This window comes from Semicossyphus pulcher, unplaced genomic scaffold (assembly GCF_022749685.1).
Source record: "Semicossyphus pulcher isolate SPU_LCO1_2020_fin unplaced genomic scaffold, fSemPul1.0.p SCAF_17, whole genome shotgun sequence".
In the NCBI taxonomy this organism is placed as follows: Eukaryota; Metazoa; Chordata; class Actinopteri; order Labriformes; family Labridae; genus Semicossyphus; species Semicossyphus pulcher.
Genome location: NW_027211681.1, coordinates 9,172,514 through 9,188,675, shown reverse-complemented (window position 1 = coordinate 9,188,675; position 16,162 = coordinate 9,172,514). Strand labels below are relative to the sequence as shown.

The 16,162-nt window shown below is 42.7% G+C and overlaps 1 protein-coding gene across 1 annotated transcript in view; it reads right to left on the bottom strand.

Moving 5' to 3' along the window:
• The window catches only part of adgrl3.1 (adhesion G protein-coupled receptor L3.1), a 127,728-nt gene that overhangs the window by 29,336 nt on the left and 82,230 nt on the right, over nt 1-16,162 (bottom strand). The window contains exons 7-13 of the mRNA XM_069666737.1: nt 15,610-16,050; nt 15,143-15,246; nt 14,227-14,412; nt 12,736-12,774; nt 6,304-6,487; nt 863-985; nt 424-629 (exon numbers count right to left, since the gene is read on the bottom strand). Coding sequence (XP_069522838.1) covers nt 424-629; nt 863-985; nt 6,304-6,487; nt 12,736-12,774; nt 14,227-14,412; nt 15,143-15,246; nt 15,610-16,050 — 1,283 coding nt within the window. The remainder of the gene's footprint in view (nt 1-423; nt 630-862; nt 986-6,303; nt 6,488-12,735; nt 12,775-14,226; nt 14,413-15,142; nt 15,247-15,609; nt 16,051-16,162) is intronic.

Sequence of the window (16,162 nt, the reverse complement as noted above, 5' to 3'; positions counted from 1 at the left end):
AGGAGCTGTTTCCTGCGATGGATTAAAACACATCTTTGTGCTCTAGGGACTATTTACAGCAGAAGGACAGTATGTCTAATGTATTTTTATTTTTTTTTAAAGGCGTGTTCATGCGTTTATACATTAAAATGAGCAAACACATTACAGGAAACAAGCATGTGGCTCTTTAATGTGTTTTGCTTTAGTATTACGATGACAATGTAGGTCAGTGGCACAGAGGAATAAAGTGTTTGAAGCTTTGGCGACACAGACGATAATTGTTTGTTTAGAAATTTAGTGTTTTTCATGGGATTTGCTTTAATAAGAAGAATATAGAACAACACCAGCCATGTCCCTTTAACCTCTCATTCTGCCCCATTATCTCACAGCAAGTTATTATTTTGTGTCTGGAAAAAAGAAGCCATCACCTTCCACATCTCTTACCTGCAGGTGTTTGACAGTGAAGACCACAGGTTCAGACAGGTAAACCTTATTGCTCTCCTTGTTAATTGATGCTGTGATGACCGGGGAGTTGACGATCAAAGAGTAATTAGGGTAGACCGCCTCGCTGCTCGGTCTGATGCTCGCATTCTCTGTGGACAAGTAGGAACCCAAGTTCCTGTACAGGACAAAGGCCATCCTGATCTCACCTGCGAGAAGACACACGGGAACAGGGAGAAGGTGCGCTTGATAATTGCTGGATTAAACAATGATGACAGAAATAGACAGTGGAAGGGAGGAAGAGTGAGGGAGAAAATATTGCAAGTGGGTTAGACAGAGATAGAGACAGAGATAGAGATAGAGAGAGAGAGAGAGAGAGAGGGGTAAGAGACGTCATACTGAGAGTGAGAGGGAGAGAGAGAATGTGAGATTTCTCCTCTACCGTTTCTGCCGTGCTGTTTGAGAGTGCTGGCTGACAGCTGGATGGAGTTTCCGTGTAGTTCTGACTGAGGGAATGTCAGGTCGGCTAGGTTCCCATCCGTGCTCAGCCTGGCTACTTCCAGCTCTGGAACACACACACAAACACACACACACACACACACAGCCTAATGTCAAGTCTTAGCATAGCACGTTGCATCAGGTTGGTTTTGCAGCCTCTTGTAATAACCGTGTTTTCTCAGTAAGTGCTTCGCAGCAGAACACAGGCATGAATCCTGCAGCGGTTTCGAGCCTCCTCTTAACAAAGAAAATGAAAAAGCTGACACACATCAAAGTGAAATAACTTGGATTTTTAGACTAAAAAAGGCAAGCATGTCTCCAGGCAACCGGTCCAACACATCGAGGTAGATAATCCGCTCTCTGTTGTAATGTGGGAATCTAATTTTCACCATCCAGGTTCGTTAGCACATCCCCGATTACGGCCGTGTAATGTATTAGATAAAGTTTCTAATTAAGGACTAATTATACCTTTGGTGTATCGCTATGTCGCGCTTCTGAGTGATTTGGTGATTTAGACACAGCTTTCATGGAGAAAACAGCTCCCTGATCAAATAAACAACACAAGGACATGCTCAGATGGAAATGAGAGCGGAGGAGGAGGTGGAGTGGGAGAAGAGGGTGAAAGGAAAGGAAGTTGAGGAGGTCGAGGAGAAGTGTTCGAAAAAGGTAAATGAAAAAAATAAAGTGGGTAGTCGGAGGAGCGGAATGGATGAGAGATGGGAAACAAGAGGATTCGTTGGGAGGAAAGGGCTGGAGTGGCGATAGGTGGAAGGAAGACTATGTTCTCTCACAGAGTACAATAGATAGGGCACAAAGGCGAGAGATACTGAGGTCTGGGAGAGGAAATGGAGGCAGAGTGAGGCCGGCAGACATAAACACAGACACTGATAATATGCAAATACTGGCCGAAAGGAAGAGAAACACTGCTTAAGTGTCCCTGACTTGCACAAGAGCCAAAATAAACGCTCAAGCTGCGTACACACATAAAATAAGACACCGACCCGCCCGCACTCGTGCACATACATGTACACACACATCCACACCCACACACAGCGACGGGGTATCAAAACACGCTGAGTCTAATCTAATTAAAGCATCCTTGTCATGACAATCCTCCTCCTAAGAAACACACTTGTTCATTATCGTTATCACACACGCGCGCTGTTACCGCTGTGTTATCCCTTCAAATCACTGTTTTGCTGCTAATAATAACACTGTTTATTCATCTGCCTAATACACAGCCGCGCACACAATCTAACACAATAATATCACCTACTGTAGCTGCAGCGGCTTCTGAAAAATGCGTCACTCAAACAATTTATTCCTATCGCTCACTTTCCTCTGAAAGACAACGGGGGGTCTTAAAAAGTGCAATGAAGAAAGTAAGGAGGGAGGAGACGTGGAGAGAGAGAGAGGGAAGTGAGGATGGGAGAAGGGAAAAAAAAGAGAGATGAGAGGCGGTATAGGGCCGGTTATGAATAAAAGGAAGAGATAATCACTGTGGATCTGCCCACTGGATTAGCTCGGAGGGAAGATTAACGGCACAGAAAGGAGAGGAATGCAGAGACAAAATTTTCCACAAAAAGATCATTTCCTGTTTTAAGTTCTTCAGAAATGTGGTAGCCTACATCTCGATCGCTGTTTATGTAACCATATTTATGAGGTGCGTTCAGACGGTGGGGAAAAATTTGAAGATATAAGTCTCAAATTATGTAAGGTGCAAATGTGGAGTTAATCTTAAAGTCAAGTGAGAAAAAGCAAGTCATGTTGTCTAAAGCAACTCTGAGCAACCTGTCTCTACCGTCTGAGATAAGTAGACATGCCGTAATGTTATCTCCACGTCGTGCAGCTTAAATAACTGTGATTCAATTGCTTACTGATGTGAAAGTGAGCAAAAGAAACCCCTCAGAGCATAATTTGACATTCCACCACCACCATCACCCTTAAGCATGCACTCATCCAGTCTTCTTCTTCTCCTCCTGCTCCTCCTCTTCTCATCTCCGACTTGCTAACATACAAGCCCATTGAATCCTGGGGAGATATCATGTGCAGGAAAATTTGAAATATCAAATGAGAAGAGGAGTAAACAGGAGGATAATCAAAGGAAACATAAGTGAGCGCAACTCGCTGGTCTGGGCGCTGATTAAACGACGGCTCACAGATGTATCATCGTCTAAAGGCATGAAAAGCAAAGTGGTTTTCCTCTCCAGTATTTCTGCCTTCTTCAACGGCCCAATGATGAGGGGATCAGTGAGAGAAGATGAGAGGAGAGATGATGGAAGGAAGCGAGAGAGGAAAGGAAAGTGATGTGCACAACGCCATAATAACTAGCTTTGTTCTGCTTTGTCAATTCCGCCTACATGTGGAAGGAAGAAAACACAGAAAAATAAATAAATAAAAATTATTGTCTCCGGCAAGAAACTCAGCCCTGCCTTAGAGGCCTCATGGCTGCTTGTTTTTCCTGCGTTTGGTAATAGATGCGGATTGGTCTCTGTGGATTTGACCCGAAGCTGCTCACTCAACAACCTGGACCTCTTCGCCATGACCTCTCTTTCACATCTTTACAAGTATATACATAATGGAGAAGGCCGCTTAGAAGCTGTAAAGCTTTAAACACAAGTAGTCTATTCTACATGGGCTAGCTGACTTATGAAATCTTTCTGCAGATCTCTCGACACAGGTGTGAAGGGTAAAATAATATTCTCCATAACATTTTAGCACAAATTTGTCATTTGTCTGGACAAGCTAATAAGCTTTAAGTCTTTTAACAGCAGGAGTTAAAGGTTATTGTGTCGAGTCTACTCCCAAATGAGGCTGTGTAAAAGTGTTGTGAGATTACTCAATAAATCCCCTCAAATTCCTAAAGTTATGTTATGTTAGAGTTCATTCCATTTAGCCCTTGTTATTTTCTGTCATACAATACTGATAAATTGGATGTCGCTTGTGTTGTTTCTTTTGTCCTCTTGTTTGCTAACTTGGCTTAAAGCTACAAAAAATGCTACATTACAGCAAATATTGTAAAATTATTAATTATCAAAATAAGCTATTTAAAGTTGTAATCTCAAAGATCTCAGTTTCGAGCTCATTGGCGGCACCTATGGCGATAAATGGTAATTGCGGGAGCACACTTCCCAGATATCCAAACAGTGTCGCATGTGTGTTGTAGTTGGCTCCGGTTGTAACTCTTGATTAGTGATCTGACAGTCGCTTTCCTTGTTAGACTGTTTGCCTTCATCTGAGTGGATTTTCACTTATTTTTGAATTTGTATCTGTGGTCATCGATCTTTTCTTTGTTTGTTCAGCCATAGTAGATTACTGTTTACTCGCAACACTTGCAGAGACCGGAAAAGAAGTCGCTTAGCTCCGCTTACCCTTTCTGGCAGACCAACCATTGCTGGGTGAAGCGTGTCACTAACTGGGCGCTGCTTGTGATTTTTTCTGCAAAAGTCCCACCAGACACCCAGCCTGTAATACTGCAGATGCAAATGCATGAGTGGGCCATAGGCTCAATCACCATGTGTTAACTCATTTGGCGATAGATAGTGATTTAACACACATTTATTTCCATGAAAATCTTGAGATTATCACTTTAATCTTCACTTTTTTAATAGCGATTTGAGAATGAGATCCATGAAAATAGCAGCACACTCAAAAAGTCAGAATATCCTGTTGAGAAAATATCTCATATCATAAAATCCAGTAGCAGCCATAACAAACAGTGAAACATCATAAATTGCATCTTCTTGCACAACTCCCTCAAGTTTCCGTCTTTTATAAAACAAATAATAACGCATAATTCTACCAAACCCAAACAAGTTGATGTCAACTCTTCTTCGGTATTAAAAAAATGGGTCATTTTTATTAAGGTCCCTGTAATAAGCGTTAGGTTATAGTTAATAAGACCCTTAAGTCCTTATAAGATGCTTATTAACATTAGATATATTAATAAGATTATATAAGTGTTAATAATATTATCATAATCACATTCATTGTTAGATTATAAGACATTTCTAAGCACTTATAAGACACTTGTTAACAATTTATAGACAGCTTAAGAGCGTTAATAAAAGCCTTATAAGTTACTTATAATTGTTTCTAATTGCATTACAAACTCATTCATTGAGTCTTACTCACTTACTTATTATGCCATTGTTGCCTTTGATAAACTTTACAGTTGCTTTATTAAGATTAATACATACTTTATTATGTAGTAATTAGCAATTAACTATGTGCTTATTAACAGTTAATTATGCTTTTTTGCAGCTACTAGATCTAAAGAGAGAACAGTGCCATAATAAGGTTAAGAAGGTTAATATGTTTTTGTCAAAACCTTTTATTTTTATGTAATGATTTATTTACATTTCATCAGCCTTGACCACAATGTAGTGCTCATTACAAATGGAAGCTGCAAAAAGCATAGTTAACTGTTAATAATTGCATAATACAGGATTTATTAACCTTATATAGATTATTAACACTAATATAGTCTTATTAACATATATCAAATGTTAATAAACATGTCATAAGGACTAATATGGGTCTTATTATGTATTAACTAACGCTTATTAAAAGGACCTTAATAAAAAGCGTTACCAAAAAGGGTGTATTCTTGTTGTGTTTTACTTCTGCTCCTCGTAGACACTACTGCAATTTATTCATCAAGCAATCAGGAAGTTGTTTAGCCAAACACAACTTGGATTCTGGCCCTGTCTAGCTCACATCACATCTCAGATTCATTATGTGTTTCTCTCTTCACTGTCTATGCATTGAATAAATATCATTATCATGCCCTCCTTGCACTCATGTCTACCAGTATCCCTTCACATGTACAGAAGCTGTGTGTGTCTCATTGCACACATGAAGGATGATGCTATTTTTGACGCACTTTGAGGTTGGATAGTGTACTTGTTTCTCGTTTGTATTATAAAGCATAGATCTGAGGCGGATGGTTCGGTAATGCCTGCCGTCAGTGATGCCTCTTACTATGATATTACATCATATTCTTAGATCTTTACAGCAGCCGTTGCTGGTTTATCTTCTTATAAGGTCCGTAAAATAAAAAAGGGTGAAATCTAAGAACCACAAATCTGCCAAATAAGGGATTGAAAGTCTTTCTTCTTTTACTCTTTATTCCGGTTAGGTCAAATCAATGTAGGATTGATTTTGTTCCCGACCAGCCATATTTCGCAAAACAAAAATTCAACACCTTAAACCTGCCCAGTGCAGCTGTTGCCATCAACACTTGGCTGCTGTGTAGCGTCACCACAGCAAATGGAGGTTAAGTGCCTAGCTTGAGGGAATCTCAACAGGCTACTTAACAAAAGTTAAGGTCCAACTGAGTTTGAAGGACAGGAACTACTGGATGGCACAAAAAAAAATACTCACGGATGTTGTCAGTGGTCTCCTGCACAGTGTCCGTCTTGAGGAGGTTGTCAGCTAACATAAAAGCGCCGGTCTCCACGGTGTCAAGGAGCAGAGTGGCCGAGTGCAGCTGCTCGCTGGTGGGCAGCTCCCTCCACGCCGCATGGGCTCGTGGCTGCAGCAAATTATTCACAGTCTCCACCATAGCCTGGGGCAGCAGCAGAAACACAGAGGTCACATAGAGGAAGCCAATGCAAACACTTTTATCACTCTCAGTCAATGATGCTAATGTGAAAATTAATGCAAATCCATTCATAGTACAAATATCATCGCCACACCGTAACCACTGGAGACAGCAGTCATTGGGATGCAACAGAATGCGATGGCTTTCCATTTATCATGTTGATAAATCATGACAACAAAAAAAGGGTTAGCGATGCAAATGTAGCATTCCAATGCAGACATAAAGAAAGCAGAAACACAGAAGCTCTTAAATAAAATGGGCATTTGCAAAACTGTAGGCCACACTTTTAAAGTTCATTAGCACCTTATATAAAGGATGTTTTGATAGAAAATCCATCACAGATGTTCAGAAAGAAAAAAAAAACTAAGCTAATTAGCTGATTGCAATCACCAAGTGTCTACACCCCCAAACCTGGTTCTTTTTTTTTTTAAAGCAACAGTCTTATCTTGGAGTTGGAAAACTTGTGCTTGAGGGATTGAGAAGAAATTAGAGTTTTATCAGATAATGTCTGCTGGGTCATATCCAGCCGCGCAGAACAGTGTTGAATCCAAAAATATTACCGAACGCAGAAGAGTTGGCTCGCATAGATGAAATGTTCTCAGTGAAACAATACTTATTTTGTCTCCGGCTCACATTCCTTTATGCTCCTAAGAATTCACCTCCTCATTTTCAGTCATGAACACCACATATTCGCAGAAATACACACACACACACACGCACACACACACTTTTAAAAGACCCTTGGAGAGATAAAGAAACAGAGAGAAAAGAGAGCGGGTGGAGAGAGGGGGAGAAGAAGAAGGGGAGAGCCGAGGGAGAGCGATAAAACAGTCCAGTGAGTCCATGGTGACAGGCGTCCGCTGGGAACAAGGCAGGCGGAAAAGCGAATACAGGTGCTATCAAACACACACATCGCACACTCCTTTCTGTCTCTTTATTTTCTCTTTCTCTTGCTCTGACTGTAAACCGCCCTTTTCGGCTACTATCCCTCACATATCTTTTTCAATGCTCTTAAGGAAGGTGGATGGAGGAGTGGAAAAAAGGAACGTAGGTGCCATTATACAAGCAAAGGGGGTCTCCAGTGGGGAATTGCAAGGGCAAGGAGGAAGAGTGAGAGACATCAGTTTATTGGCATTCACACATCAACCATTTGACTTCCTCCCTGCCCCTTTCACTCAGGGTTAGAGGGAAGTGGGAGACCAGGAGGGAGGAGGGGAGACAGCAACAGAAGTAAACAGTGTCTTTATGTGTGCAGCGGGTTGAGAAAGCGTCCTCAATAGAGAAACACTGTGGGTGATGACTCATGTAAGTCTTGATGGCATGTGCTACAAAACGTGCACTTATCCCCTGGAATTAGAGCTAATCCTACCTGTTTATTTTGGGGGTGTGATATCCACATAGATACAGTATATCACACATGAAATGGGTGCTTAGCCAACAAGCTAATATGATAATATTATGTCCTCTTTTAGCGCTAGCAATTAATTAGCTGGGATGCATATCAGATGAGTTTGGGAGGGCTATGTGTAAACAAAAACTAATTAATCCACTGCTTCAGCAAACAACCAGAATAAGCAGGAGTGGATATGACGCACTCACATGCATACATCTACTGTACACAAGAAAACCTGCTTCTATATCCATCGTTTCATTCCCCAGGACAGAAGACAACAAGCTACAATACTCCTTTAAAGACTCCCTCCAGTGGAAATCCAGTGTTTAACCTTGTAAACATCATGTGGTGTTTTTCATGTGCTACAAGACATATCAGGGACAACATAAGCAGTCATCTCCACGGCTGGGCCTGTCTGCTTTTAAAGTGCAGTGTACCAAGGACAGGCTGAACAACACGTTTTCAGATTGGCAGGTTTGTGATGTCACAAACCTAAAGAGCCAATCCCGTTAATGGACGGGGTGACGCTATGCATATCATTAGTTTTAACAAGTTGCCACTAAATGATGGCAGAGATGTGTTTTGTTTTTGCGACAGAGGGGGCGATTGGAAGTTTGCTTAGTGGGCGGGGACTATGCAGATTCAGGAATTTTTAATGAGGGAGAAGGAGGAGATGCCTTGGGAGGATTTTTACAAGGTAATCAGATGTATTTTGAAAAAAACATATCAGACACAATTTATTATTTCAAGTAGCAAATTTGATATGTCTTAAAGCATGACTGGAGCTGCTTTAAAGGAGATTCATTTTAATTTATGTTTTTGTCGTTTTTTCCCATCATTTTTAATACTATACCAAAGTAAAGACATCTGGTCAAATAACCTGATTGCAAAGCATGAGTTAATTACAATGAATAAGTAAATCAAAACAATAATTGGATACTGTTTTGATAGCCAGTTCTTGTTTAATATTCAAGCTGATAGTCCTGTGGTTGGTTGGTTGGTTGCAGCTTCTTAAATGTTGGGATGTTCTGCTTTTCCTTATATTGTGTGATGGTATACTGGATATATTTTAGTTGTGGGCAAATTATGAGACACAGACGTTACTTTTGCTCGAGGAAATTGCTTTGGGCAATTTTTTTTTGACATTTTACTAAAAAAACAAGCAATTGGCTAATCTGAAAATAATTACCACAATAATTGAAAATGTAATGAACCATCCCAACAGTTGAAAGACCACAATTAACAGTTTTATAATGATTCGAGCTTCTGTTTTGTATCATTGTAAATTGTATAATTTTGGAATATTGGTCGGATAAAACATGCAATTTGAACACATTACGATGTGCAAATGGAAACTGTTATGGCTATTTCACGCTATATTCTGACATTTTTGTGGCAAATAAACAGTTGCGATTAACCAATCTTAAAAATAATTTGTAGTTTAATCAACAATTAAAATAGTAATTAGCTGAATCCCTCCAACAAGACAACATTTTATCCAGATTATCTTAACAGCTGTATTTGGAGTTGAATCTGAAAGGGAGCAGCATCCAAAACTAGCATCCAAAGTTGCACGAGGAAATCTGTTTGTAAAGTGTGGATTTGTTTAAAACATTAATGATCGTCTGACTGCTTTGGTTTCTTGCCCTGTTGAACATTTGAAAAGTTTCAGCATCTTAAGAACGCTGCAATTATCTTGGCCGGGGTTGTTATTATACTGTAGAAAGGAATGAAAATAGGACCCAAGTTATATGAAACTAGCTTTTCCTGTCAGCTGCTTGTGTTGTGGAAATAATACCTTCTCTGTGGTCCTTGTGCTGCATTGGATGTGTGCCTGACTGGGTCCATATGCTCTGACATATACATGCCATAAATACAATGTGGCAGTGCATTTGTTTAATGCGCAGGTGTGTGTGTTTGCATGGTGGATGTGATGCATTTGTGCTGGGCAGAGTGCTGGCATTAAAATGTGTGTGTGTGTGTGTGTGTGTGTGCATGTGTGTGTTTGAGGGTGTGCACAAGGGGCTGGGGGAAGCATTGCAGTGCATCATTCTGCTCCACTTGCTTTACAGTAGCGGTCCAGGCAACAGAGAGAGAGACAGAGGAGAGGAGGCTCTGTAGGCACGACAGATAGGACAGCGGTGGCACTGCTTTCTATTCGATCACGCTTGTGGGGCTGCTCTCAACACTCACTTTGATGTGCTTCAGATAACCCCCCTTTTCTACTCTCATTAAACTTTTCATTGCTTTTTATTGAACTTTTGATTATCTAACATTTTCAATTTCGTATAATTTTTTCATTGAAAGTTAATTCGCTGGCGCCGAGATTGCATCTGCGGAGGAGAGAGATAGGTAAGGAGAAGAAGGGGTGTGATTTCCTTGAGGTCCAGACATCTCCACATCAGAAACTCAAAGATGGAATAAATGTGTTTGTGTGTCTCTGAGTGTGTGCGTGTGTGTGTGTGTGTGTGCCTGTAAGCTCTTGTGCCGATGGTGACATTTCTTTCCGCGCAAGTAAGAGGACTTGAGGGCTAAAATGGAGACAGGTTTTTTAGGGGTCTTCAAAGAGGGTAGAGACTCTGCAGAGACAGATAAGGGTGTCATTTGTGTGTGTGTGTGTGTGTGTGTGTGTGTGACTATGTATTATAGGGGAGGCACGCGCATGTGTGTGCAAGTACCCACAGCGTGCACGCACACACATACACACACACACACCAGTAAATGGGGCAGAAGTGAGATGCTTTGAAGCGTTGGGGTAATCCAGCGTAAACAGCAGCGGCAAGACAGACTAGAGCTGGGCTGTTCTACTACTCCAAGCTACATCCAGGCACACGCACAAGCACGTGTGCATGGACGACGTACAGTATGTGGGTACTCACGCACACCAGGGCGCACTTTGAGACATGAGTTGGGATGTTGGAAGTATGGAGTAAAAGAAAGAATTGATTTTTTTTCCCCTCTTTCGCTCGCTCGGATGAACTCCGAGAAAGTGCATGTTTTGAAAATGTTTTTATCAGAGAAGCAGGCTTATCTGTCAGCTGTTGTTGGAGTTTGTCTTCCCTGACAGGACGAGTCTGCAGCTAAATCAGGCTTTAAATTCACAGCATGCCGTGCTCTGACCCGCCATCCATAAATAGAGGGCAAATTAGACATTGTCATTGAGCATCGCTGTCTCCTCACTGCCCCCTTTATTGTCTTTCTCTGTCTCTCACACTCCATTTCTGTTTCTGTGACTCCCATCTCTTTCTCCGTTTAATTTCTGATCCCTCCCTTCCTCCCTCTTTCTCCCTCTTTCTCAGTTTCCACCTTGCAGACTCAACCCTCCCTCCATCAATCCACCCTACAGCATCAAAGCTTCTCCACACCACCAACTTCATCATGAATAAATTGCCAATTTAGTATACATGAAACGAGTCCCCAGCTCCCCAAACGAAGGGAGGGAAGGGAGGAGGGTTGAAGAGCGAGAGAGAGGGAAGGAGAAAGAGTGAGAGAATTCAATTATTTTTTGTCTCTATTAAGAACCCAAACCTCCTGCCCACTCTCCTCACTTGACAATTAGTGCTGTAGATAATTAACGAGGAGAGGGCAGCACCACACCACATCCCTAATCATACACATTTCTATCTGGCCAAGAAGAGGACTGTTGGTATAATTTTGTTTCACATTACTAAGGCTAATTATATAATCGATCACTCGCAGCCCCCTGCAGCACCCAAAGGTGTGTGGTGCAACATTTTACCTGTAACTAGCTGTCTGAAAGCAGCCGCTCTCTGAAGCGTCTCTGCAGACTTTATTGGATTAAGGAGACGCATCAAAATGTCTGACTGTTTTGATGTGAAGGCATGGGATCATTGTTGAAAATATATTTATATATTTGGAGCATGCACAAGCGCGTGCATGCGTGTGTGTGTGTGTGTGTGTGTCAGCTTGCATATATTCCTAAGCCATGTTCTATGATGTGACATTGCTGACTGGTGCTGACGTTAAGACTTTTCAGGGGAGAGTGGAAAAAAGGCTGCATCAGGAGAAAAAGAGCTAGCCCATCAAGGGTGCGTGTGTGTGTGGGTGTGCGTGCGTGTGTGTCGGAGGAAGCAGAGAGAGAAAAAGGGAGACTTTGCGGTCCATCTACAGCACACGGATGAGGAAGGTGAGGTCCTTTGATGTTCCTGAATGGGGGTTTTAGCTGATCAGAAACATACGTACTCATGGCATCCACATGAACAAACACCAACACAAGCAGAGCAACATGGACGACAAACGAGTAAAGACTGAGGCACGATCACAAGCTGGTATTATTTTAAAGGCCGTGACCGAGCAATATGCAACAGAATATCCATCATGCTCAGTTCTTTCTCTCATGCAGCAGCGGAGAGGGCTTTTCATCGAATGGAGATGGATTGTAAGTCATTTGGTTGCAGGCAGGTCTGTTTACAATTCTGCAGACAAAACTGCGAAATAGACGAGCTATTATTGCTATTGATCAAAGCCTCTTATCAGTACCATTGATTTTGAATGTTAAAAAAAAAAGAGATTGAAAACAAAGGGATGTCAGCGAACCTTTTGAGGAGACTCAAACTTTGTTAGCAGACTCCAGCTCAGCACCAGAATAGACATGATTATAAATGGCCGTCCTCCTCAAAGGGTTTGGATGCAAATCATAAGACAACTGCTGCAGCGCAGAATTGAAATTCTACGTCGAGCCGTTGCAATTTCCGATCACACAAGCACATGCGGATTACATGCTGAGTGTGAACCAAAAAAAAAAAAAATGGGATTATGGTGTGGCAAAGTAATCAACGATACCAGGAAGCGGAAATACCTGTGTGAAAAACCTGCAGGACCTTTCTCTCTTCTGAAGCTGCAAATTGAAGCAATTCATTTGTTAGCGATATAACACCTCTCGATCACACACACGCACACACCTGGGAGCACAAACGCAGTCACACCCACTTTATTAACATTGCACAAAAAGAGATTCGGTGGCTGAAATATATTGTTATTCTCCTCATTCGGCTGTGAACTTCTCCCTTCCCTTATTCCTGCTGATTGTTTTCATAATTTCCTCTGTTCCTCCGTTCCCTTTTGACTCATTCTCTGCATCTACCGTCAAGTGAATTGATGGCATTAATTACAATGCCACTCGTGCGTGATTGGTCACATTCGATTTCCTAACAAAAATTTGCATAACAAGCCGGCATATTACTCAATTAGTTTTATATAATTGGGCCATTATTGAAATCAGCAGGAATGCCTTTTCCCTCTTCTGTGGAGGACTTTTTTTTTCTCCCCACACATTCAACCTTTAACAGGCCATTTGGTCAACAGCAAAACACAGATTAATTGATCCCACTTGCACGTTCTCCAGTATTCACTGCACACGTGTTAATGAATTACTTAAAGAGGGAGCACAGGAGATGTAAAGAGTGTGAAAGTGGGACACAAAGAGGCAGAGAAGTGTTTCAGAGGGTACGGCTGAGGGGAAAAAAAGGCAGTGACTGTATAAGAGGTGGCGTTAGCTGTCAATCTGGCTGCTAAAGCCCGCCTATCACTGTTGACCACAGCAGAGACAATCACAGAACAGTCCTGCACCCCGTCCGTCAGTCATTAGGCGGCCAAGCCAGCCAGTCAGCAGTTCCCCAATGATTTAACTCACTTTAATTGAATGCCTACATGAACAAAGTACAGAACTAAATTCTTTCCTTCGCTGCCGGAGCAGTAAAACAGATCCTTTGTATACTCAGGATCAAGTTTCCAATAATGTAACCCTGAAGTAAGCACTCAAGCCAGCTTGTCGACAGCATCTTCATAGCTGCAGCTCAAAGGCTGAAGTTCATTAAACAATGAGCTATGACGTAAAAACGTGTCCCAAGTTTTCATCCCAAGTGCTGCATGTTTAATGGGAAGATCTCCCAGAGCGAGGCACAGTTTTATTAAATTTCAGTCCTGATCCGAAAAAGAGTTGAGGAACTCTGCCAAAGACTAAAAGCGGTTATCTATCTCCCATAATGCTGAGCAAAACTTGTTATAAAGACACACACGCAGAGGAGGATAAAATATGTCTAAAAGCAGCTATATTTCATCGGAAACTCTACAGTGTTATGTATAGTTCTCCATCAAACTCTGCACAGAGAGGCTTCTCTAACCCCTGAAGAATGAGTGTAAGACAAAAACACTGATCGCTGAGCTTAGTCCTCTTTTTCCTCCCTCATCCCTTTTTCTCTTCACTGTCTGTCCTTTATTTTGAATCCTTCCCCCAGCGCCTGCAAGAAAAATCTTTAACATTGACCCATTTGTCCCCCGGCTGCAGTACCTTGGTGAGGCTGCGGGCGGCGCTGTCCTTGCCCCCAGGGGTGAGGTTCCTCAGCTGTACATCCAGAAGTTCGACCAGTTGGGCCATGGCACGCACTGTTGAGGGCACGTCGCCGGGACGCAGGAGCCCTTTGGTTTGCTCTGCCAGCTCCCTCGCCACGATGGCTGCCGTCTCGCCCGACCGAAGCTGGGAAAGGAATAAAGTTAAAGAAGGAGAGAGATTGGAAGTTAAATATACAAGAGTCACATGAGGTGAGAAGAGGAGGGAAAGTCAGTAAAAGAGTTAAGACAGGGGAATAGACAGATGGAAAAGGACAGGAGACGAAGGGCAGAGAGGTGAACACAGATGGAGTGAGAGAGCAGGAACAGGGATGGGATGGAGAGCATAACTATGACAAGATTGATGAGGTTATTTGTGTTGGTGCAACGTATAATAATAGGAGAAAAACCTCCTACTTCTACTGTGATGTTGGTTTTCCATTTTTGTCTTATAAAGAAAACCCCTAAAGCTCTTGTGAGATATGATGTGAGACGTACACTGAAACTGTAGGACGTTAAAAAAACACTTTAACAGCACTTTCCAGAATAAAAGCATCATAAAGAACCCAACATAATAATGTTTTCCGGCAAAAGCACTGTACGCAAATTAGCCTACCACAATGTTATCCTATTATAATAACAGCACAGTGTGAGTGAATGACCTGATTGGACATTACCATCCCCCTACAGCTGAATAAAATCCCTCAGATATCAAACATGAGTTAGGGTTAACAAATGTAGATGGATGCATGGCCTAAATCTTCCCCTGTGGTCAAGGAGTCTTCATGCGTGAGAAATTGCTCAAGGTCTATATCCATAGCGTGTAGCCTTAAACTCGGGCTCAATGGGAAGCACGAGGGGCCGGCATTCAGGCTTACTTTCTGCATGATGTGGTTGACCCAGGGCGACGTGCAGTTGCTGAGGTCGGGGCCTTGGGGATCCCAGTAGCCCACGTGGGGCACGCACACGTATGTGGCCACGCCTGGAAGACAGGCAAAACAAACAGGGTGAGACAGCGCTGACATTCACCGGGAGACACAGAGACCCCTTGAGGTGCCTGGGGTTTACTTAGCAGCTTGTGTGTGCGTGTGTGTGTGTGTGTGTGTGTGTGTGGGGATGGTAGGATGGAAGAATAGCCTTTGTAATGTGAGCTAATTTATTAAAATAGGTGTGTGTGTGTGTGTGTCGTAATGTACCGTACACAGTATGTCTGACTTTGGAGCACGTCAGATCTTCCAACTACAACATTTAGTCCAGATTGTGACTGTGATGATGAACATTACTGGACTTTATGTATAAGGATGTGTCAACCATGCCTTGTTATTTCCACATGCAGCTTCCTTACCCAGTGTCCCTACAGGGCACGGCTGCTTGGCTGTCTGACCCTGCTGCGTCCGGGGCCATGATATGTCCGCTGTCACCCTCGGACTGCAGAAGTCTTGAGGAGGCAAGGCAGGAGGCTGTGGGGCCGCTGGAGGAACCTGCACCGGAGGGGAGCGTCCTCCTGCTTTCTGGTTGGTGTCGGGAATCTGGTTGGTGTCGGATGACGAGCCCCCGGCAGGAACCAGGACGGGCTGTCGGACCGTGGTGGTGGTTCGATAACGCTGGCCGGGGGAGGTTGTTAGGAGAGGTCGCGGGGTGGTGTAGTAGGGAGGAGAACGAGTGGTGGTGGTGCGGCTGGTAGATGAAGAAGAGGAACCGCCACCACCACCACCGATTGAACCTCCTCCTCCTCCTCCTCCTCCGCCTCCTCGGTTGGGGGGCATCATGGGGGGTGGGCGATAGTCTGAAGATTAAAGAGAAAAAGAGCGGGTTGAATTCACAAAAAACGCAGCGCAGGGTTCGTCAACTAACTACAGAGCCCAAACTGCTATGTGCAGATTGGGCTCCCAACATGA